The sequence below is a fragment of the Thalassophryne amazonica genome, chromosome 4 (assembly GCF_902500255.1).
Source record: "Thalassophryne amazonica chromosome 4, fThaAma1.1, whole genome shotgun sequence".
Classification (NCBI taxonomy): Eukaryota; Metazoa; Chordata; class Actinopteri; order Batrachoidiformes; family Batrachoididae; genus Thalassophryne; species Thalassophryne amazonica.
The window spans coordinates 10,294,178-10,320,156 of NC_047106.1; the positions used below are offsets into that span (position 1 = coordinate 10,294,178).

Consider the following 25,979-nt stretch of genomic DNA (forward strand, 5'->3'; position numbering starts at 1 on the left):
GGTTACATAACTGTTATAGTAAATTTTATATTTAATTTCTTGCCGTTTCACATTTTTACATGATATTGTTTTTTTGGAGAAAATAACAGTTGAAATAAGATGAGTTGTGGTTGTTTATCAGAATAAACATATTCTAGAAAACCTGCTGCTGGACTGGTGGAGATGGTTCCTGTCTGTGTGAGTGAGTCGAACCCGTCCACTCTGTAAGTGTTGTTAATGTCCCGAAGCGTTCGTCAGCAGCTGTCTGTGGGCGTCCCTCGATCGCCTTATCGGTTCTCAGACTGACCCTTCATCTGGTCAGAAGCCCCTCCTGACCTCATAGGGAGACCAGGCACTGACGCTGTCCTCTTTGACCCAGGATGACTGAGCCTCACTGTTTGAAGCCAGGCTGCCGTGACTCTCAGCCGCATCCTCTGTCACCATCTTAGACACCAGGTCAGTGACGGAGCTGCTCATGTAAGGCGGGCAGGGGAAGGGGGCCGGATATGAGCCGCTGGTGCTCAGGGAGTGATAGTGGGCGTCCTCCAGGGGGTGCAGGGTGTAGCTGCTGGATGTGGGGCCCATGGAGGAACCTCGACTGGAGGGGCGATACTGGGACGGGCTTTCCGGAGGATCTGGGCTGGGCATGGAGGATGGGACAGAGACGGAGGCCAAGCTGTCTGAACAGAGAGGATCCACCTGAATCACTGGCTCTGGAATGGACGGGTCCCAGGAATCTCTCTGGAACCAGAAGGAGAAAAGACATCAGAAACACAACGCTGAGTGTCGGTCAACAACGATCCAGTGAAAATGGCAGACCTGAGGTAATAGAAAGCCGATTATCAAGAGTCCCAAACTGGTGGTCTGTGGGCCAGATAAGGCCATGCGCGACAACACTTAATGCTGTCATTCTAAGCATTAAAAGATATTGTGGTTTGGCACTGTAGAAATACACTGATTTGAATTAAAATACGAGTAACACTGAAAAAGTGAACACTTTCACGGTTTCATTTACTAAAAGTTTGTGTATGTGTTCAAAACAGTACAAAAACATGCATGCTGAATTAACAACAGAGGCATTGAGGACTGTGTCTGTTAAATGTGTAAAATAGCGCATTTTGTCCATTTAGCACATTTGGCAAAATGGACAATAAAAAAATGTATTTTTCACACAATTTCACACAAATTTTTCATTAACCCCTATCAACTATAGCTACCACTGTGGGATGACCATCATATGTTTTTGTGCAGGCCACAGAACACTGAGGCTGGGCTGGAAGTGTCATTTAGTCCCCTTTAGTGGTCTGATTATGTCAAAATTGACTACCGGTTCATGGACTAATAAATTCCAAAATCCTACAATCTCACAACCTCACCAGAAACAGATGAGATGATTCTCCAGGGAAAGGAGGCAGGAGGGATGAGAGGGTTGAAGAGGGCAGGAAGGATCCACCAGAGCTGGAGAAGGCACTGGTGCTGCGGTAATCACCAAAGGTCTCTGGGTAATAGCTGTCAATCAGGGAGGAGTAGCTGGACACTGTGGAGGGTTCACAGCCCAGAGGCTTCCCCGCCAACGTGGAGGAATACATGTCCGAGGAGAACTGTTTGGTGGATGTGCAGAAGTCTGAGTCAGAGATGAAGGGACGCCTCATGCTGTAGTAACCAGGCAACATGTGAGAACCTGCAGAGTGACAAGCGAGGTCAGAGGTCATGGAAGTGTGTCGCCGTGGAAGGAGTCTAACAAAGAGCTGAAAATGAGGATTATAGCAATGAACCAAAAATGGAATGACAATTTTTAAAACAGGGCAGCACGGTGGCTTAGTGGTTAGCACTGTTGCCTCACAGTGAGAAGGTCGTGGGTTCAATTCCCGTGGCCTTTCTGTGTGGAGTTTGCACGTTCTCCCCGTGTTTGCATGGGTTTCCTCCAGGTCCTCCGGTTTCCTCCCACATCCAAAGACATGCTGGTTAGGTGGATTGGAATCTTTAAAAATTGTCCGTAGGTGTGTGTGTGGGTGTGTCTGTGTTTGTTTGTCTATTTGTGGCCCTGCGACAGACTGGTGTCCTGTCCTGGGTGTACCCCGCCTCGCGCTCTATGACTGCTGGGATAGGCTCCGGCCCCCCGCGACCCTTAATTGGACTAAGCGGTAGAAGATGAATGAATGAATGAATGAATGAATTTTTAAAACATGAGATGTTGTGCATAGCAACCATTCAGACAGACAGCAAGTCCATCCCCTCCTACCGAAAGTAACCATCAACCTGCTGCAGTCGGGTGAAAAGTGGGTGGGTCCTTGGACTTCCTCACTTGCTGGAGTGCTGTTGCACCTGAGTGCTGGACCCTACCCAGGGAAACACACCACATGTGCAGAATGCTGTAACTGAAGTTCCTTCACAATGTCTATGGACATTCTCAGTCATTGAGCACATGGTATCAAAGTTGGTTGAGTCAGGTCAACTGGTCTTGTTGAGTTCCTTGAAGATGTTTCACTCTTCACCCAGAAAAGCTTCATCAATTCTACTTGGAGTTGCGAGACTCTAATATTTTGACTTCTTCTCCCTCAGCCCCAACCAGTCCCAGCAGAAGACTGCCCCTCCCTGAGCCTGGTTCTGCTGGAGGTTTCTTCCTGTTAAAAGGGAGTTTTTCCTTCCCACTGTCACCAAGTGCTTGCTCACAGGGGGTCGTTTTGACAGTTGGGGTTTTTCTGTAATTATTGTATGGCTTTGCCTTGCAATATGAAGCACCTTGGGGCAACTGTTTGTTGTGATTTGGCACTATATAAATGAAATTGATTTGATTTGAATTGATTTGATTTGATTCTTGGATTTCCTCATCGTCTGTGGAGATTCTCAGTCATCCAGGTGAGGGTATCAAAGTAAGATGAGTCAGGACAAGTGGACTTGTTTTTAGTTTTGTGAAGATGTTTCACTTTTCTTACAGAATGGTTTCATCAGGTCTAGTTGGAGCAGTGAGACTCAAAGATTGAAATTATGACTTGGATTCTCTCACAGTGAAAGTCGTGCTTCATGTCTGAGTCTTACTTGTTTGACACAAAGTCAGTCCAGCAATTTCCAAGAATCCTGAGAGGAGATCTAGTATGAAAGACATCCAGTCATTGCCGAAGATCACTGGTTAGCATCCAAATCTAACAACCATACAGTGGGATAGGGAACTTCAGAACTGTAAAGACCTGAACCTTCATTCTCCCGCAAAGATGTCAACATCACCAAATACCTCTGTCCAGCGACCTCGCCACTCCACGATCTGTTCTCTGGGTCCTTGGCTTTTGAGATACACAAATGTCACTACAAGATAAGTGAATCCTCAAGTTCAACAGTTTCACCACATACAGAGACACTTCTAATGGCCGAGTCCAGGAAGTCATTGAAGATCTGAATCTTGATCCAGGACAATCACAAACCCAGGACCTCCAATCAACATCAATCAATCAACATGTATTTCCATAGCTATTTAAAGCAGCCAGACGGTGTCCAAAGTGCTTTACAGTAAAATCAAAGATCAAGAATTGACCATAATAAAACAAACATACAATAGATCCAATCCCCCACTCAGCTTAAGTGCTGGAATGAATTTCAATTTTCAATTTCAATTTATTGTCATTTATATAGTGCCAAATAACAAGGTTGCAGCAAGGCGCTTCACAGAAGTAAGGTCTAACCTTACCAACCCCCAGAGCAACAGTGGTAAGGGAAAAACTCCCTCTGAGGAAGAAACCTCAAGCAGACCAGACTCAAAGGGGTGACCCTCTGCTTGCACCATGCTGCAGACACAAATTACAAAACAATTCACAAAATGAACATGCAGCAAATGTTGCCGGTGCACAGGATGGTTTCTGGAACAGATACCACACCCATGTCTGGATGGAGCTGGACCTCAAACTGAGAGAAAAGAAAAAAGCAGAATCAGGCATTAGAAAGACAAATACAGAATAATTTGCCAGCATTAAGCAACAAGAAAAACAGTAGAAATACTAAGGTGATCAATGGCCACTAGCCCTAAACTTCACTAAAAGAACCAGAATTTAGATAAAGTTGATGCCGCAGCACGCTCCGCTTCCTAATAAAATGAATTAAAAGAGTAATAAGCATAGAAACATACTATGCCAGCATGCGAGCCATACGAAAGGGAAAATCAATCAATCAATCAATTTTTTTATATAGCGCCAAATCACAACAAACAGTTGCCCCAAGGCGCTTTATATTGTAAGGCAAGGCCATACAATAATTATGTAAAACCCCAACAGTCAAAACGACCCCCTGTGAGCAAGCACTTGGCTACAGTGGGAAGGAAAAACTCCCTTTTAACAGGAAGAAACCTCCAGCAGAACCAGGCTCAGGGAGGGGCAGTCTTCTGCTGGGACTGGTTGGGGCTGAGGGAGAGAACCAGGAAAAAGACATGCTGTGGAGGGGAGCAGAGATCGATCACTAATGATTAAATGCAGAGTGGTGCATACATAGCAAAAAGAGAAAGAAACAGTGCATCATGGGAACCCCCCAGCAGTCTACGTCTATAGCAGCATAACTAAGGGATGGTTCAGGGTCACCTGATCCAGCCCTAACTATAAGCTTTAGCAAAAAGGAAAGTTTTAAGCCTAATCTTAAAAGTAGAGAGGGTGTCTGTCTCCCTGATCTGAATTGGGAGCTGGTTCCACAGGAGAGGAGCCTGAAAGCTGAAGGCTCTGCCTCCCATTCTACTCTTACAAACCCTAGGAACTACAAGTAAGCCTGCAGTCTGAGAGCGAAGCGCTCTATTGGGGTGATATGGTACTACGAGGTCCCTAAGATAAGATGGGACCTGATTATTCAAAACCTTATAAGTAAGAAGAAGAATTTTAAATTCTATTCTAGAATTAACAGGAAGCCAATGAAGAGAGGCCAATATGGGTGAGATATGCTCTCTCCTTCTAGTCCCCGTCAGTACTCTAGCTGCAGCATTTTGAATTAACTGAAGGCTTTTTAGGGAACTTTTAGGACAACCTGATAATAATGAATTAAAATAGTCCAGCCTAGAGGAAATAAATGCATGAATTAGTTTTTCAGCATCACTCTGAGACAAGACCTTTCTGATTTTAGAGATATTGCGTAAATGCAAAAAAGCAGTCATACATATTTGTTTAATATGCGCTTTGAATGACATATCCTGATCAAAAATGACTCCAAGATTTCTCACAGTATTACTAGAGGTCAGGGTAATGCCATCCAGAGTAAGGATCTGGTTAGACACCATGTTTCTAAGATTTGTGGGGCCAAGTACAATAACTTCAGTTTTATCTGAGTTTAAAAGCAGGAAATTAGAGGTCATCCATGTCTTTATGTCTGTAAGACAATCCTGCAGTTTAGCTAATTGGTGTGTGTCCTCTGGCTTCATGGAAAATTTAAGCAATACCGTCTAATAATACTGCCTAAGGGAAGCATGTATAAAGTGAATAAAATTGGTCCTAGCACAAACCTTGTGGAACTCCATAATTAACTTTAGTCTGTGAAGAAGATTCCCCATTTACATGAACAAATTGTAATCTATTAGACAAATATGATTCAAACCACCGCAGCGCAGTGCCTTTAATACCTATGGCATGCTCTAATCTCTGTAATAAAATTTTATGGTCAACAGTATCAAAAGCAGCACTGAGGTCTAACAGAACAAGCACAGAGATGAGTCCACTGTCCGAGGCCATAAGAAGATCATTTGTAACCTTCACTAATGCTGTTTCTGTACTATGATGAATTCTAAAACCTGACTGAAACTCTTCAAATAGACCATTCCTCTGCAGATGATCAGTTAGCTGTTTTACAACTACCCTTTCAAGAATTTTTGAGAGAAAAGGAAGATTGGAGATTGGCCTATAATTAGCTAAGATAGCTGGGTCAAGTGATGGCTTTTTAAGTAATGGTTTAATTACTGCCACCTTAAAAGCCTGTGGTACATAGCCAACTAATAAAGATAGATTGATCATATTTAAGATCGAAGCATTAAATAATGGCAGGGCTTCCTTGAGCAGCCTGGTAGGAATGGGGTCTAATAAACATGTTGATGGTTTGCATGAAGTAACTAATGAAAATAACTCAGACAGAACAATCGGAGAGAAAGAGTCTAACCAAATACCGGTTGGAATAATGGAATACTCAGCTCAATAGAGCTCTGACTCTTTGTCAGCCTGGCTACAGTGCTGAAAAGAAACCTGGGGTTGTTCTTATTTTCTTCAATTAGTGATGAGTAGAAAGATGTCCTAGCTTTACGGAGGGCTTTTTTTATAGAGCAACAGACTCTTTTTCCAGGCTAAGTGAAGATCTTCGAAATTAGTGAGACGCCATTTCCTCTCCAACTTACGGGTTATCTGCTTTAAGCTACGAGTTTGTGAGTTATACCACGGAGTCAGACACTTCTGATTTAAAGCTCTCTTTTTCAGAGGAGCTACAGCATCCAAAGTTGTCTTCAATGAGGATGTAAAACTATTGACGAGATACTCTATCTCCTTTACAGAGTTTAGGTAGCTACTCTGCACTGTGTTGGTATATGGCATTAGAGAACATAAAGAAGGAATCATATCCTTAAACCTAGTTACAGCGCTTTCTGAAAGACTTCTAGTGTAATGAAACTTATTCCCCACTGCTGGGTAGTCCATCAGAGTAAATGTAAATGTTATTAAGAAATGATCAGACAGAAGGGAGTTTTCAGGGAATACTGTTAAGTCTTCTATTTCCATACCATAAGTCAGAACAAGATCTAAGATATGATTAAAGTGGTGGGTGGACTCATTTACTTTTTGAGCAAAGCCAATAGAGTCTAATAATAGATTAAATGCAGTGTTGAGGCTGTCATTCTCAGCATCTGTGTGGATGTTAAAATCGCCCACTATAATTATCTTATCTGAGCTAAGCACTAAGTCAGACAAAAGGTCTGAAAATTCACAGAGAAACTCACAGTAACGACCAGGTGGACGATAGATAATAACAAATAAAACTGGTTTTTGGGACTTCCAATTTGGATGGACAAGACTAAGAGACAAGCTTTCAAATGAATTAAAGCTCTGTCTGGGTTTTTGATTAATTAATAAGCTGGAATGGAAGATTGCTGCTAATCCTCCGCCCCGGCCCGTGCTACGAGCATTCTGATAGTTAGTGTGACTCGGGGGTGTTGACTCATTTAAACTAACATATTCATCCTGCTGTAACCAGGTTTCTGTTAGGCAGAATAAATCAATATGTTGATCAATTATTATATCATTTACCAACAGGGACTTAGAAGAGAGAGACCTAATGTTTAATAGACCACATTTAACTGTTTTAGTCTGTGGTGCAGTTGAAGGTGCTATATTATTTTTTCTTTTTGAATTTTTATGCTTAAATAGATTTTTGCTGGTTATTGGTGGTCTGGGAGCAGGCACCGTCTCTACGGGGATGGGGTAATGAGGGGATGGCAGGGGGAGAGAAGCTGCAGAGAGGTGTGTAAGACTACAACTCTGCTTCCTGGTCCCAACCCTGGATAGTCACGGTTTGGAGGATTTAAGAAAATTGGCCAGATTTCTAGAAATGAGAGCTGCTCCATCCAAAGTGGGATGGATGCCATCTCTCCTAACAAGACCAGGTTTTCCCCAGAAGCTTTGCCAATTATCTATGAAGCCCACCTCATTTTTTGGACACCACTCAGACAGCCAGCAATTCAAGGAGAACATGCGGCTAAACATGTCACTCCCGGTCCGATTGGGGAGGGGCCCAGAGAAAACTACAGAGTCCGACATTGTTTTTGCAAAGTTACACACTGATTTAATGTTAATTTTAGTGACCTCCGATTGGCGTAACCGGGTGTCATTACTGCCGACGTGAATTACAATCTTACCAAATTTACGCTTAGCCTTAGCCAGCAGTTTCAAATTTCCTTCAATGTCGCCTGCTCTGGCCCCCGGAAGACAATTGACTATGGTTGCTGGTGTCGCTAACTTCACATTTCTCAAAACAGAGTCGCCAATAACCAGAGTTTGATCCTCGGCGGGTGTGTCGTCGAGTGGGGAAAAATGGTTAGAGATGTGAACGGGTTGGCGGTGTACACGGGGCTTCTGTTTAGGGCTACGCTTCCTCCTCGCAGTCACCCAGTCAGCCTGCTTTCCCGGCTGCTCGGGATCTGCCAGGGGGGAACTAACGGCGGCTAAGCTACCTTGGTCCGCACCGACTACAGGGGCCTGGCTAGCTGTAGAATTTTCCACAGTGCGGAGCCGAGTCTCCAATTCGCCCAGCCTGGCCTCCAAAGCTATGAATAAGCTACACTTATTACAAGTACCGTTACTGCTAAAGGAGGCCGAGGAATAACTAAACATTTCACACCCAGAGCAGAAAAGTGCGGGAGAGACAGGAGAAGCCGCCATGCTAAATCGGCCAAGAGCTAGTAGCTACGCTAACCTAGCGGATTCCTAAAAACACGCAAAGTGAATAATGTGTAAATAATTTAGAGGTGATTCAGCAGAAGGAGTGCTTTAGTTAAGGCACGTAAAGATTACACTGGGAAACAAATCGTAATCTAGATAACAAGATCAATCTAACTGCGCAGATTAAACAGCTAACAGATACAGAAAAACACCGCTGTGCTCCGGAACAGGAAGTGATACAATACCGCAGTGAGAGCCAACCACCAGTAGAGGCAAGCAAGAGGATCCAACAAGAGTGTCCAAATAAGTGTGTCTTAAGTCTGGACTTGAAAGTCTCCACACAATCTGTTTTATTGGCACAGGGAGATTATTCCACAGAACAGGTGCATGATAAGAGAAAGCTCTGTGACCCATAGGCTTTTTATTCACTCTAGGGACACAAAGTAGTCCTGCACCTTGAGAATGCAAAGCCTGGGTCGGTACGTAGGGTTTAATTAGGTCAGCTAGGTAGGGAGGTGCCAGTCCGTGAACAATTTTATAGACTAGTAGCAGAACCTTAAAATCTGATCTCACTGGGACAGGAAGCCAGTGAAGGGATGCCAAAATGGTGTAATGTGGTCGAACTTTCTGCTTCGTGTCAAAACTCTGGCAGCAGCATTTTGAACCAATTGGAGAGCCTTAATGCTGTACTGCAGTAAACCAGAAAATAGAATATTGCAATATTCCAATCTAGAAGAGACAAACACATGAATCAGGGTCTCAGCATCAGCCATAGACAGGATGGGAGGAATCTTCGCTATATTTTGCAGGTGGAAGAAAGCAGTCCTTGTAATATTTCTAATGTGGAGGTCAAAGGACAGTGTAGGATCAAAAATTACCCCAAGATTCCTCAATTTGTCAGTGTGATGTATGACACACGAGCCTAGACTAAGCATTAACTGGTCAAATTGATGCTGATGTCTCACTGGACCAAGAACCATCATTTCAGTCTTATCAGAGTTTAAAAGTTGGAAGTTGCTAGACATCCAGCTTCTCACTGAGGCAAGGCAATCTTCTAAGGATTTTATGTGGATGAGATTACCAGTAGTTATCGGCATGTATAACTGAGTATCATCAGCATAGCAGTGAAGGGTAATCCCAAAACGCTGCAATATGTGCCCAAGGGGTGCTATATAAAGGGAGAAAAGCAGTGATATGACAAAGTTCACAACATCAAGCACAAAGTCAAGGTCAGTAAGCCTTTCCTTGCCACCAAAACTACCAAAACCACTGGTTCCCACAACCCCACCCACCACCCAATCCGTGCAAAGATCAAGCAGAGCAGGAGCCAGAACACACTCCTGACTGAAATAAGAAAGCATAACATAAAGCATGCTGCATTAAAAAAACAAAAAACAAATCAATTAATTTTAATTCTTATATGTGCAGACAACTGTATCAAATATTACACAGTAAATTATGCAGTCTTAAATTAACATTGTAAGAAGTGCACATGGTCAAATTCAAAATAATGTTAATTAAAACATAGCATGCTGTAAATTAAGTTTATACAGTTCATTTTAAATCATAACAAACTAAATTATTTTTGGATCTCGCATTATTTGATCTCACCTGGCATCTGAACAAATGAAGGCGGTGTGGTTGTTCCTCCCTGTGAGACAAAAATTAAAAACTAGCATTAGAACACAGCTGGAGGAGAAGAACATCTTCAAAGCTGGAAAAGTTTGTCATTTTAATCTTTACCTTTTCCTGCTGTAAACATATATAATTATGTCCTTTAATTTTTTTTCTCTGCTGAAGCATGTTGGTGCTGTCATTATCTGCAGCTTTATCAAGCTTCCAGTGCACATAATCTTTTTTTTACAAAGTTACCCGCTGTCACCAAGCACTTCACATGGACATCAGACAACAGAATACAGATACAAGAAGGTGAACATCAGTTCATTCAAAATGCTAATAAATACATAAATAAAAAAATATTGAAACACTGACTGTAATTCAACTGATGGCGTCAATCAGTTCAACACAGTCACATTTTTAGTAATAAATAAATAAGTTACACAATCCACCTCACTCACCTTCATGAGTGTAGAACATTAAGGCAGGTTCAGATGTCGATATGTACATGGTTTTATGGAGACAAATCACAACATAAGTCATCCCAAGGTGCTACACCATGAGTAATACTTTGGTATCAGGCTATTCAGATTATGGGAAGAAACCTCAAGCAGACCAAACTCAGTGGGCTGACCATCTGCACTGGTCAAACTAATTAATAAAACAAAATAAAGAACTGTTAAAATATGCAGTTATAAAGGTGTTGCAGCGAAACAACTATATATACGAGGTCTGTGAGAAAAGTAATGTACCTTTTTATTTTTTTCAAAAACTATATGGATTTGAATCACGTGCGATTATATCAGCCAACCTTGAACCCTCGTGCGCATGCGTGAGTTTTTTCACGCCTGTCGGTTACGTCATTCGCCTGTGGGCAGGCTTTGAGTGAGGAGTGGTCCACCCCTCCCGTCGGAATTCCTTTGTCTAACAATTTGCTGAGAGACTGGCACTTTGCTTTATCAAAATTTTTTCAGAACCTGTGAGGCAGATCAAAGTGGACACCATTCGAGAAATTCAGCTGGTTTTCGGTGAAAATTTTAATGGCTGATGAGAGATTATGGAGTGTTACTGTCGCTTTAAGGACTTCCCACGGAGCGGGACGTCGCGCCGCGCTCTGAGGCACCGTCGTCAGCCTGTTTCTAGCTGAAAACCTCCAAAATTAAGCCTCTGTTGACCCGTGATGTCGTGAGAGAACAGAGAACTTTCAGAAGAGGTCGGGATCAGCAGTTTATACGATACGATACGATACGATACGATACGATACACTTTATTGTCCCCTCAGGGAAATTTGTCTTGGACTCATGCTAGGTGCCTTACAAGAAAAGAGAAAACAAACAATACAGATAAAAACACAACCACATCCATAACAAATTAACATGACAGGAGTCAGGAGAAACACCATAAATATTGCATAATTCCAATTTTAAACATTATTGTTTAACAATTTAATAGACATGGGGACGAATGAATTTTTAAATCTATTCAGTCTACTCCGAGGAACTCTGTACCTTCTCCCAGAAGGAAGGAGAGTGTACTCTGCATGAAGAACATGAACTGAATCCATCAGTATCCTCTGAGCTGCTTTCAAAACAGACTCTTCATAGAGTGAATTGAGGGACTGATATTGTTTCTTTCCGATTATCTTCATTGCATCATCAATTTGTCTGTTAAGTTTCGTTATAAATTGTACAGAAAGATTGCCGTACCAGGCAGTCATGCCATACCTAACTAGGCTCTCTAACACTGCCTGGTAAAACAACAACATAATTTTCTGATTGACTCCATACAAACGAAGTCTATGAAGGAAATAAAGTCTTTGATGGAATCGGGAGCACAAACTGTCCACATGTGCAGTCCAGCTGAAGGTATTGTCTATGTGCAGCCCCAAGTACTTGTATGAGTTGACCTGGTCAATGGGAATACCATGTATGACCACAGGAGTATGGTCCCCAACAGTCCTTGGATCCAGAATCATTTCCTTGGTTTTATTGACATTTAAAACCAAGTGGTTGTCATCACACCACTGCACAAAGTGTTTCACTTCAAGGAAGTACTTTGTTTGACTTGAATCTTTGTGCAGTAGGCTCAAAATAGCTGTATCATCAGAAAATTTAAAAACAAAGTTATTGCAGTAGTTATTTGTACAGTTATTAGTATAAAGAGTGAAGAGAACAGGAGAACTGACACAGCCTTGTGGTACACCTGTATTTGATGATTTGAGTACCGAAAGAGCTTGATTAACGCTAACTTGTTGTAATCTATTAGTTAAAAAGGAATGATACCATCTGATGAAAAGTGGGTTAACATTCATTTCCTTTAACTTGGACAACAACAGGTATGGCTGTAATGTATTAAAGGCTGAGCTGAAATCAACCAATAAAATCCGTGCATAAGCAGTAGGATCTTCCAAGTGCTTAAGTGAAAAGTGGGTGAAATCCAGATATTCCACTGTTTAAAGGAGATTTTGTAATGAAAGACGTGCGGACGGATTGGCACGTCAGCAGGCAGCCGGCGCAGCGCGCCGCCACATTTGTAATAACCAGGTGGCTTTTGATGGCTTTCAGTAGAGTGAGTATCTGAGAAATTCTTTAACAGCTGGACATGTTCCAACTTGTCCTTAAGGCTTCCACCACCATGTGGTGGTGATCTGCCAGGAAGGATAGAATTGGGTGTCATCTGAGTAGTAGTGATATGAGAATCCATAAGACTGGACAGGGAGGTGGTGCTTATGGCGAAGAGACGGGGCCCCAGCAAGGAACCAATAGTGTGTGCGTGTGTGTGTGTGTGTGTGTGCATGTGTGTGTGTGTGTGTAGAGCCTAGTGTCGAGCCCAGAGCTGAACACTAGTGCAAAACAAATTGTATGAGTAAATTAGGGAATGGAACTGTCGTGGAGACTAAGGAGAAGTATCTTCTTACAGGTGCCCACAAAAGTCAGAGAAAAGTCAAAGTCCCAAAGCAACAGTTTTTATTTTGCCGGCAAAAGGAAGCAAAATTCAGAGTCTTTAAAAAACAGCAGAACAGCTTTGAAACACAATAGTTTGCAGTCATCTTTTATACCTTAAAGGGGTCAGTTTCTCTGCCCCAAACTTAGCCAATCTTACACCAATAAAAACAGCTTTTAATAATATCATTTTTTTTCAGCTATATGCAGGTGTGGTGGGATCACTTCTTGGAAAAGGCCTGGAGAGTTCACTTCTGTGTCATGGAAATTCACTCAGATTAATTGGAATTAAGATTCCAATTTCTGGCCTCATAGTTTCCTTTAAACCAAACATACATTTTGCACACAACATATGTTTTTGCGTACACCGTTTGAAGATATTAGCTGTGTTTTTCTAAATGCTATTACACATTTGGTCCAAAAGGAGTACAGGGAGACCAAAAAAGATCAGAACCCCAAAAAATTGCAAGAAATCCTACAAATGACAATTGGAATAATAGTCTTCCCCAACATGTCTTGGTCAACCAAGGGAAAGACATTTTGCCTGGAAGTCCATGTCGCCAATGAATCACACTATTTGGAAAGAACATTTATGCAAAGCAACCAAGATAACTAAAACTTTGGGAAATGACCGCACACAGACTGAATTTAGTAGGATTTATTACAATTTTTATGGTTCCTGGGGTTTTGGGGTCACCTTGCAAATACTTTATCCTTCTAAACATTTGTTATATGCCATCATTAGTACACAGCACAGTCATCTTGTGGCATTTGAATTTCATCATAAGATGTTCTTTTGTTAGCACATCACCCGTCTCTAGTAAAATTACACCACAGAACGATGACATCACTGTAAGAGTCCATTCCTCACTTTTCACCTCAATCCCGACAAATCTCGAATATCCAACAAAATGCTGCATATCTTGTGAGAAAGTTCAGGGGTTCAAATGTTTTAATGTCGACTGCACACACCTCCATGCTGAGGAGTCACACGAAGAGGTGATTCTTTAATGCTGATGATCCTCTTCAGTATGTGTGTTTGCTTAATTCCCATTTATTTCTGCTGTAACCTGGTAATGAATTACATGTTTGCACAATGTGAACTCCTGGCAGCTGCTGATGTTCTTGGAGGGGCACAGGGAGGGCAGTGAGCCGGCGTGCAGACGGGGCTCAACAGGATGGGCTCTGTTGTTTGCATACTGCCAACATGAAAGAGTTGATATAATGGCCGTGTTGGCTGGGCAGCAAACAAATTTTGAGGTTTGAATTTGAATGTGATTTGCCAGTGCCAAGACTTCCTCGTGTGACGCAGGTACGGCTCAGCGCATCTCTGAAGGCTGTGTATGGAAATGGACTGTGCACGTTTGTGCATGAGAACAACGTCTTCTGTACAGATATACTTCATGCTAATCTTAATTATAAATATAGAGCAGGTAGCTGAGTGGATAAGGAGCTGGCCTGCCTATATGTAGACCTGGGTTCAAATCCCGCTCGCTTCCTGTTTGCATCTTTGGACAAAACACTTAATTTAAATTGTCTCAGTCCACCCAGCTGTAATTGGGTAGTGGTCTTGGCTGGGGAAGTAACCTGTGTCCCCTCCAGGGGGAGTCGTAGACTTTAATCCGCTTGATGCTACGGAATCTGGAGTTAAACGCCAACAGACTTTCTGCTTCTTAATTTACAAGCAAGTTTAGTTCTGACTTCTTGGTTTGCTTTTTCAAAGATTAGGTCTGGCAACACTGGTAAGGTGATGTGTCATTGCAACACTCACAAATGGAATGCAATTATAGCTCTTTTCCATGTGAATCAGAAGCTCAAACTGCTTTACAGTGATGCCTCACATTCATCCAATCACACAGACACCAATGTCAAGGTGCTACCATGCAAGGTACTCACAACACACTAGGAGCAATGTAGGGAATACGGGCATTGCCTAAGTGCCCTTAGTGATTTTCTGGCCTGACGAGGGTTTGAACTGAGGACCCTCTGGTCTCAAGCCCACCGCTTAACTGCTAGACCATTACCTGCCCCAGACCAGAAATAATATCTCTATTTGAACAGATCTGCATGTACAGAGCAACTCACATTTAAATGCATTAATCATCATTTTAAGAGGGGCATGCGTGTACCCTTTTCACGTTATAATTACTTTTAAATCCTGTTTTTCTGAAAGTTCTTTTATGAGAGGGGGAAAAAAACTTACACAGTACAAGAATAATTCTGAGTTTGATGTTAAAACTGAACAGTGCTCTATATTGTATTGAGCATATTGTAATATTCACATCCTGAACATCAGCAATATACAACACCTGGCAAAAATTATGGAATCACCGGCCTCGGAGGATGTTCATTCAGTTGTTTAATTTTGTAGAAAAAAAGCAGATCACAGACATGACACAAAACTAAAGTAATTTCAAATGGCAACTTTCTGGCTTTAAGAAACACTATAAGAAATCAAGAAAAAAAGATTGTGGCAGTCAGTAACGGTTACTTTTTTAGACCAAGCAGAGGAAAAAATATGGACTCACTCAATTCTGAGGAAAAAATTATGGAATCACCCTGTAAATTTTCATCCCCCAAATTAACACCTGCATCAAATCAGATCTGCTCATTGACATTGACCCTATGCCATGACATTGACCCTATGTGTCTTTTTGCAAGGAATGTTTTTGCAGTTTTTGCTCTATGGCAAGATGCATTATCATCTTGAAAAATGATTTCATCATCCCCAAACATCCTTTCAATTGTCCAAAATATCAACATAAACTTGTGCATTTATTGATAATGTAATGACAGCCATCTCCCCAGTGCCTTTACCTGACATGCAGCCCCATATCATCAATGACTGGAAATTTACATGTTCTCTTCAGGCAGTCATCTTTATAAATCTCATTGGAACAGCACCAAACAAAAGTTCCAGCATCATCACCTTGCCCAATGCAGATTCGAGATTCATCACTGAATATGACTTTCATCCAGTCATCCACAGTCCACAATTGCTTTTCCTTAGCCCATTGTAACCTTGTTTTTTTCTGTTTAGGTCTTAATGATGCCTTTCGTTTAGCTTTTCTGTATGTAAATCCCATTTCCTTTAGGCGGTTTCTTATAGTTCGGTCACAGACGTTGACTCCAGTTTCCTCCCATTCGTTCCTCATTTGTTTTGTTGTACATTTTTCGATTTTTGAGACATATTGCTTTAAGTTTTCTGTCTTGACGCTTTGATGTCTTCCTTGGTCTACCAGTATGTTTGCCTTTAACAACCTTCCCATGTTGTTTGTATTTGGTCCAGAGTTTAGACACAGCTGACTGTGAACAACCAACATCTTTTGCAACATTGCGTGATGATTTACTCTCTTTTAAGAGTTTGATAATCCTCTCCTTTGTTTCAATTGACATCTCTCGTGTTGGAGCCATGATTCATGTCAGTCCACTTGGTGCAACAGCTCTCCAAGGTGTGTTCACTCCTTTTTAGATGCAGACTAACGAGCAGATCTGATATGATGCAGGTGTTAGTTTTGGGGATGAAAATTTACAGGGTGATTCCATAATTTTTTCCTCAGAATTGAGTGAGTCCATATGTTTTTCCTCTGCTTGGTCTAAAAAAGTAACCGTTACTGACTGCCACAATCTTTTTTTCTTCATTTCTTATAGTGTTTCTTAAAGCCAGGAAGTTGCCATTTGAAATGACTTTAGTTTTGTGTCATGTCTGTGATCTGCTTTTTTTCTACAAAATTAAACAACTGAATGAACATCCTCCGAGGCCGGTGATTCCATAATTTTTGCCAGGGGTTGTATATAATACAACCACAATTCCAATGAAGTTGTGACGTTGTGTAAAATGTAAATAAAAACAGAATACAATGATTTGCAAATCCTCTTCAACCTATATTCAACTGAATACACCACAAAGACAAGATATTTAATGTGCAAACTGATGAACTTTTGTTTTTGTGCAAATATTTGCTCATTTTGAAATGGATGCCTGCAACACATTTCAAAAAAGCTGGGACAGGGGTATGTTTACCACTGTGTTACATCACCTTTCCTTCTAACAACACTCAAGAAGCCTTTGGGAACTGAGGACGCCAATTGTTGAAGCTTTGTAGGTGGAATTCTTTCCCATTCTTTCTTGATGTACAACTTCAGTTGTTCAACAGTCTGGAGTCTCCGTTGTCATATTTTGCGTTTCATAATGCGTTACACATTTTCAATGGGTGACAGGTCTGGACTGCAGGCAGACCAGTCTAGTACCCGCACTCTTTTACTAAGAAGCCACACTGTTGTAACATGTGCAGAATGTTGCTTGGCATTGTCTTGCTGAAATAAGCAGGGACGTCCCTGAAAGAGACATTGCTTGGATGGCAGCATGTCTTGCTCCAAAACCTGGATGTACCTTTCAGCATTGATGGTGCCATCACAGATGTGTAAGTTGTCCATGCCATGGGCACTAACACACCCCCATACATCACAGATGCTGGCTTTTGAACTTTGCGCTGGTAACAAACTGGATGGTCTTTTTCCTCTTTTGTCCAGAGGACACAACGTCCATGATTTCCAAAAACAATTTGAAATGTGGACTCATCAGACCACAGCACACTTTTTCACTTTGTGTCTGTCCATTTCAAAAGAGCTCGGGCCCAGAGAAGGTGGTGGCGTTTCTGGATGTTGTTGATGTATGACTTTCACTTTGCATGGTAGAGTTTTAACTTGCACTTGCAGATGTAGCGACAAACTGTGCTACCTGACAATGGTTTTCTGAAGTGTTCCTGAGGCCACGCGGTAAGATCCTTTACACAATGATGTTGGTTTTTAATGCAGTGCCGCCTGAGGGATCAAAGGCATTCAATGTCGGTTTTCGGCCTTGCCGCTTATGTGTAGAAAGTTCTCCAGATTCTCTGAAACTTCTGATTATATTATGGACTGTAGATGATGGAAACCCTAAATTCCTTGCAACTGAATGTTGAGAAACATTGTTCTTAAACGTTTGGACTATTTTTTCATGCAGTTGTTCACAAAGTGGTGATCCTCACCCCATCTTTGCTTGTGACAGACAGCCACATTCACACCCACATGCACACCAATGTGCAATTTAAAGTTTTCAATCCACCTAACCTTCATGTCTTTGGATGTGGGAGGAAGCCGAAGCACCCAGAGGGAACCCACACAAACACAGGACGACATGCAAACTCCACACAGAAAGGACACAGGTGGGCAGCAATCCCACAACCTTCTTGCTGTGAGGCAACAGTGCTAATCACTATGCTGCCGTGCTGCCAGGAACAAGTCAATTGCAAAAATAATTTAGTTGTAATCTGATACAGTTACTGGGAAAACAATAAGTAATTAAATTACAGTTACTAGTTAAAATATTATAATAAATGCATAACAAATCAGATGTGTATAATTCATTTGACCTATGTTGTGTTCCATCTTTGCTGCTCAGGAACGGCATATTTCGGAACAACACAGGCCATCAAAAGCCCCTGAGACTTATTTGATTGGTCATTATTTTGAATTTGCACCACCACAAGCAACCTCTGTCTAAGTTTTTTTTCTAATTTAGTAACTTTGTAACTCTGGAGATTTGGTGACTTTTTGACTTTCCCTAGTGACGAGCGGTACGGTACATTTTGCGACCTTTATTCCTCACAGACTGGGCAATTTTGCAACAATGGGATTATTTGTAATATTGTTGCTCATGTCATATCTGGGGGCATGCACGGGTGCCACACTGCTCTACGTCCATGGCACCATGGAACTGCCTTGCATCCTAGATGGCCACAACCCAAACAGACAGCCAGTCCATCTCTACAATAACCATCTGTCTACTGCAGCCAGATCACGTGTGGACCTCCCCTTGACCACTGTGAGGTCCTCAACATTCGGGCATTTTTAATAAACTTTTTAATAAAACTTTGACAGTAATCGTTGTGACGTCTGTTGTGTGGGCCGCTGAAGAGGAGGTACTGCTGGCCGACTACCACCAGAGGGCGCCCTGCTTGGAGTGCGGGCTCCAACCACGAGAGGGCGCCAGACCCAGAGGAAGTGACAGCTGTCACTCATCACTCCAGCTGTCACTCATCTACACCACTATATAAGCCGGACTGCAACTCCACCTCCCCGCCGAGAAATCGACTACCAGTACCAAGGTAATTTCTCTGCTGAATGACACATTGTGTAACAATCTGAACTTCTGTTGCAGCCGTTTTCCTGAAGTGTTGCCTTGTCTGGAGGATTGGCGTTTGGTGTGACAGTGACGGCTTCACCTCACACCCCATCCCAGATAAGTGGTTGACCAGGAGCTGCACGAGTGTGTGTGATTTGGAGGTGGAGGTGCTCCCTCCTAACGGTGTCTGGACTGTGAATTACTGAGTGTGCGGACTCACACTCACACATCATATTTCTGCTTTCTGCCAGCAGTACCAGGGTCGACAGCCGAAGACAGAGGCCACCTGGGGACTCAGGACTTGGCGGCTCCGGTGTTCTTCAGACCGTTGGTGGTGGAAGCCGTGTGGGACGCGGCTTCTCTCTCGTCGGGCGTCTTCTATCTTCAAGCCTGCCCACACGTCACCTGGTGTTTATTGACTGTGAAAATTACGACACATTTCGTTGTGTATTATCACAACATTAAATTGTTACCTTTTGGCTTACTCATTGTCCGTTCATTTGCGCCCCCTGTTGTGGGTCCGTGCTACGACACCTTCCCAACAGACGTCTACACAAAAAAAGTAATATGTTTAATTACACTGAAGTAATAAATATAATTATTACTTAGTACTTTTTTAACTGAGTAATTTGTAATCTGTAACATATTGCATTTCAAAAGCAACGTTCCCAATGCTCATCACAATGCAAGTCTCTCATATTTACCACTTATTTGATTGTAGAAGAAGCCAAGAATTCTCCAGAGAACCTCCAGTCACTGGTTAGAGTCCAAATGTCACAACCATCCACTAAGACAGGATGTTAAAGGACACAAAAGACTTTGACCTTTGTTTTCCTGTAAAGTCATCAGCATCACCAAACACCTCTGTGCAGCATCCTCACGGCTCCATAAGCACTTCCTATCTGTTTCCCAAAATCATAGGCAGAGGTCCCATAGACCTGCACTTGGAAGGATTTGTTTAAGAGATGTCAAATTCCAGCTACATGGAAGACCCAAACCTTGATCTTGTCTGTTTTCTTGTATAAAAATCCTTCTCTGAAGTTGTAACTGGTGGTGCAGCAGACAAAAGCTGCAGTATGCACAGCTTGGCCCTTCACAATGACAGAAGCCTGTAAGTCCAGCAGAGTCCTTTTGGTGTCTTGGTGTCTTCCCTCACTAGTCTCCTTCTTGCACGGTAACTCAGGTTTTGAGTACTTCCTGCTCCAGACTGATTTACCATACAGAGCCACAATGTGTGTGTTTATTTGTGATTGATGTAAATAAAATCCTAGACAATGTTTATGTATCCATCCCCTGATTTGTCTACATGATTTTTGTAATGAACCTACTTCGGATGTAGTTTGTCCAATTACTTATGGCCTTTAAAAATGGAGGGACTGTCCAGAGATTTGGCTGTAATTCATAAACGTAATGTGATCTCATCTATTTTTTTAAGGAAAAATTTTTTTTGTGGGTCAAAATCATAATTTTATTTATTTATTTTGGGGTGGGGGATAAATTAATACATTTTTTTAAAACTACTTTACACACTTTTGCTGACAAAACTGTCTTTGTTATGATCTCAGCTGCAGCTATGCTTGGCCCGGCTTATGACTGGACTTTAAAGCTGTACCGCCTTTTAAATTTCACAGAACTAACACAATTTAATTACTACCAAAATTCAAGTATTATAAGGTCTTTTTATTTTTGGAACATGTTGCAAAATTACAGCTAATTTTAATTAAGAGAATATCTTCATCTGGTGGGAATTCCATGGCGAATATCATCTTTTCCTTCTCACACCATTGTACAAATGAACACGCATGTGTGTGTGTGTGTGTGTGTGTGTGTGTGTGTGTGTGTGTGTGCGCGCATGTGACCTGACCCACATGCATGATGCACATTCCCGGGGTGTGCACACCGTCTTGTAGATCACTTCAGAGGTGTTATCTGGTTTAAAAAAACAGCATTTTTAGATTTTGAAGTGTTTTTTTCTTGCTAACCTTTACAAAATATATGAGAAACAGATTTATACAGAATCAAGCTGTTTCAGAGAGTCTTGTGCTATATTGGTTCTAGGCCATGGCATCTGAGCACTTGAATTTCTCCCCTTCAGGGGTCAAAATCCTAAATTGTTTCCAGACAGTGCAAATTTAGATAATATTGACAATATCATATTATGAATCCCTTATTTAAATGGTAAGTTATAACATTACAGTGGTCGCAAAGATAAATCATTTCATGACTTACATTTTTAAAAAATCCAAAGGCTGTACAGCTTTAATAGTCACTGTAATTTCTCATAGTGCAAAGTGATATTTAGAGTGGTTATTTTGTAATATTAACTTTGTGGTCCACATGTTCAAGCACTGCACCTTTTTAAAAAGATGGGCTGGTGATGACTGCAGCATAGACATTTGATCTTGATATTTATCTGCCTCTCCGTGTCCAAACATTTACTCTTTGGCCACAGTTTGCAAATAAAAGAGGCACTGAGAAAGAGAGAAGGGCAGAGACAAAAGGAAGTGCTTGCTCAAAAAGAGGCGTGGAAGGCTTTAGTTACTGTGCATCATGTATACAAACATACAACTAAAGCTACGGATAAGTACAGAAGCGTAAAGAGACAACCTGCAGAGCGAGGTGTAAACATGGACTATTTTGTGCCAGTCAGAATTAGTAAAGCAAAGATAAAATGACATTCAAATATTTGTTCATTATTGTAACTCCAGACGACAGTGTCACATGACTTTACTTCATCCAGCCTCTGCGGAACAGCCGCTGTATTCCGTGCATAGATTTTGACTTCTATTTCTTTACAGACCGTATGAACCAAATATATCTAATGTTTTGTGGAGACATCTTCATCTGATTTGTTAATATATGTGCATCCATTCCTGCATTCCAGGCCTGCAACACATTTTAAAAATATTTGGGATCCTAAAGCATTTACTGCTTTGTAATATTGCCATGAATGTCCAAACACTGTAAAGAGGTTTTGCATTGAGGAAACAAAGACAGGAATTGTTTCAGGTGTTATTTTGTCCTTTTCTTACTGCGAACATCACTTATGGCCCCTTCACACATAGTACGAATGTGGTTGAATTGTGCATGAATTGCACATGAAGCAGGACTCATATGCAATATGTGTAAAATCGGAGCTGCCTCCAACGCCTCGTACACCTCTTGCTACAACTATTTGCTCACACTAATGGCTGAAAGACAGAGTGTGCCCTGTGAGAGCCCATTCGATCCCTCTCGCAGGTGTTGGTCACATTCCAGGTGATACACATGAACAGCTAACACTGTTCGCTATTAGCACGAAAACAGTCAGCAGACGATCACTTTCGAGCTGGAAGTGAAATTTGTTTAAGTGCCCCCAAGAGTGCGGTGTTGCAAAAAGCAACACACACGTGGTGCATGTGTTTTGCACGTGTACACATGTATCACGTCTCCCCCCCACTCCCTCCAACACATGCCGGGGGGGGGGGGGGGGGGGCACACTTGCATAAAATGCTTATATGTATGTACAGACCTGATTACGTGGGGGGCCAGACAGCGAGGTCTCAGATGATCACAGCACACTGACAGCTGGATGATGGCTCAGTGCCCACATTAAAAACACAGAAACCACAGCCAGGACAGTTATATAAATAATTATGACAATACCTACATATGCAATTACATAACACAGAGAGTGACACGTTGGTCTGGGCGCTGAATGGACAGGGGGACATGTCTGCTCACAGCGGCTGCTGTTGTGATCAGCTGGAGAATATGTACCATGTTTTGAAGGACATGACGTACAACATTCCTCTGTGAGGCACGTGTCTCTGCCTGCTGTCCTCATGTGGAAATACATAAAACATGTTTTGCCTTTCCACCAGGCTGCAGTGACTGCATACAGTCCATGTCCTTGTTGATTTCAGGCATTTTTCCGCACCATTTATAAGCCAGTGATGGTAGCACAGTGGCAAAGTTTCTGGCTGGCAATCAGAACTTTTGTAAATTGCAGGTTCGAATCCCGTGGGTGGCATGTATTTTTCATTTTTTTTTCACAGCAGCTGCATGATGTGGTTACACATGCTCCAGCTGCTCACACTGTGTTCTCGCTGCTACGGTTTCATGCATGCTTGTGCATGACACCGCTGTGTGCACGAAACCCTCACAACGGGATCGTTCACGCCTGCCTGTCGGCTTGATGTTTTCATGGTTTGCTCGTAAGAGCTGTTCTGTCGTGATGCGCCCTGACTTGTACTTTTTCATACTTATGGCATGCAACAGTATGGGATCATCATTGTCATTGCTGCATTTTTCATTTTTAAAAATGCTCACACATTTCTACCATGGACATGTCAGGAATGCAGGCAGGCCAGTCCAGTAACTGTAGCCTCTTCTACAGCAGCCACACCTTTGCATTGTGTGCAGAATAAGCTTTTGCATTGTCTTTTTGGAAAAATGCATGGATGTTCCTGGACAAGATGTTATCTTGATGGCCTGATGTGTTGTCCTAAAATGTCAGTCTACTTTTCTATATTAATGCTACCATTACAGAAGTGCAAATTATCTTTGCCAGGGGTTAGTGACATTTTGCTCGGTCGAGGGAGGAAAATGCAAATCCCTTCCAGTCGTTCTTTGAATTTTAAATATTTCCATCATTTTCTCATGCATTTATTGGCAAATTGGCAAACTGCCCAGTCAGACAAATGGCTCACTTTTTTTCATTTTCAAGTTTATTTCTGAACACTGATTAAATAAAGCATGGTTTATAAAATGAGAAGCTTTACAATGGGGAAAAAAATTTTCTGACTCATCTTTGTTGGATCTGATGTTATCTTCTATTTTGTCTGCCACACAACCCCCTCATTACCAGAGTCGTTAGCGGCCTGCATATCTATAGAGTGGACATCCCAATGCCAACGGAAAACAAATAGCAAATGGCGTCCTGCAAAAGCCCATTGACAGGAGGTTTGGAGATGAATAGCAAGTCTAGTGTATGCACACAGACGCACACAGAAAGCAAAGCCTGGTTTTTCTCAGTGTATGTGTGCGTGTCAGGGTGTGATGCCATGTGGTACCCAGACAACAATAGATGGTTTATCTGTGGCCTGTACATGGCAGAGGACAATGTTGGCTGGCAGGTGTGTACGGATAAAACTTTGCATAGGCAGCCTCCTGCAAAGCTCTTTTCTATACCTGCCCACCTCAGTCCTCTCCTCCCCCCTCACCTTAGAGATTTGGCCGTCACCATTGCAAGTTCTGTTATAGAGTTCTATTGTGAGGTTGAGATGGGATTGCATGCTTTGTGCTTTTCCCTACACATCATGCTTCAGGCTTCGCAAGAACTTGAGGGTTTTCTAAGTGGAGAAAGAATGGGGGAGGTACAGGCGGTCAATGGATCAATGTGGATCACAAGTCCTCAAAACAAACCCGAAATGTAAACACATTTCGGTTTTGGAAAGGTATTTAAAAGACAGCCTCATAATATTGCCACCAACAGAATGTCAACTGTGGCTGTCTGTTGTTTGGTTTGGAAGGAAAATGAAGTGGACAGAGATTGAATGGGACAAAAGCTGCACAAAGTGTACTTACGCTGTATCTCGGGCCGTTTGTCTGCCGGGACCGTTTCTCCGCCAGCAGGTCTTTCACTGTGTGCTTCACTCGTACACCTTGGTAGACTCTCTTCGAATATTCTAGAGCAAGCAGCATGACAAAAGTTATATTTTATTCATGGTACTTCAGAAAATGGCTAATCCACAAAGTATTTTAACACAAACCTAAAAACAGTTGAACTTCATACAAATTTTCATCTGTCCCCACAAATGTGTGTTCATTTGAATGTTTCACAGTTTTATGCATATAGGTGAATGACTCTTTGGGATTCATGTGTAAATGTCATGGAAATTGCCTTTGGTTTGGGCAATGCAAATGGGCTAAAAGGAGGCAATTCCATACAAACACCAATCAAAACCTCACAATAAAACCACACTTAATGATTTAGAGAAAACTAAACACTGAAAAGCACTTTCATAGTGGTGTTTGGGATATTAGTTATTTTAATTTAGCTCTAGGTATATGCAGATGATGCTAAACACTATATTGATGAACTCTGTTACTGTAATGTTTCTTCTGAAGCTAAACCTCAATGTCAAATGTGCGTTGGTGTGATTTGAGGACATTCCTCGGAGGCAGCAACATAAACTCAATGAAAATGCTTTATTATGCAAAGGGGTATTGCATGCAAAAAAAACTTTATGTAAAATATGGCATCTTTTTGAATTAATATTTTAGATAAGACCAGCCATTATTTCAGATGAAGGTATGTTGTCTAAATCTAAATGTCTTCTGGACATTTGGGGGGGGGGCACCCATATATATATATATATATATATATATATATATATATATATATATATATATATATATATATATATATATATATATATATATATATATATATATATATATATATATATATATAAAATTTTCCCTCCACATCTTAAACAAGAGCAATCAGAGATTTCTGACATCTGCCAAGGGTTGCTGAGGACTCAAAATAAAAGATATGCGATTCAGATCGTGACCCGGACTTTACATGGATCCAGATTCCACAACACAATGAAATAATTGATACTGATCCAGAATGGTCCGACTGATCACGATATTGCAATCTAATATTTAATTCACATGCTGAAAGAAAATAATGTCTTCCTGGTCTTGGTTTTACATCATGTCACCAATGTTTTGTGAAAATTTCATGAAAATCCATTAAGTACTTTTGACGTAATCCTTAAACGTCTATATAAAGTGAAATCTTGATTCAGAATCCAGATCCGGATAAAGATCCCTTCCAAAATTTAATGGCGTCTTCCATCGCCTAATATATATCTGTGGTGAAAACGTCATCAAAATCTATGCAGT

The 25,979-nt window shown here is 41.6% G+C and overlaps 1 protein-coding gene across 1 annotated transcript; it reads right to left on the reverse strand.

The window, feature by feature from the left end:
• On the reverse strand, positions 1 to 25,387 carry LOC117509394 (uncharacterized protein C11orf53 homolog). The gene is made up of 4 exons (XM_034169064.1): positions 24,651 to 25,387; positions 9,969 to 10,008; positions 1,356 to 1,660; positions 1 to 720 (listed from the first exon to the last, which is right to left on the reverse strand). The coding sequence occupies exons 1-4, from the start codon at positions 24,765 to 24,767 to the stop codon at positions 298 to 300; spliced, it is 885 nt and encodes a 294-aa protein (XP_034024955.1). The 5' UTR covers positions 24,768 to 25,387; the 3' UTR covers positions 1 to 297.
• Between the last annotated feature and the right edge of the window lie 592 nt (positions 25,388 to 25,979).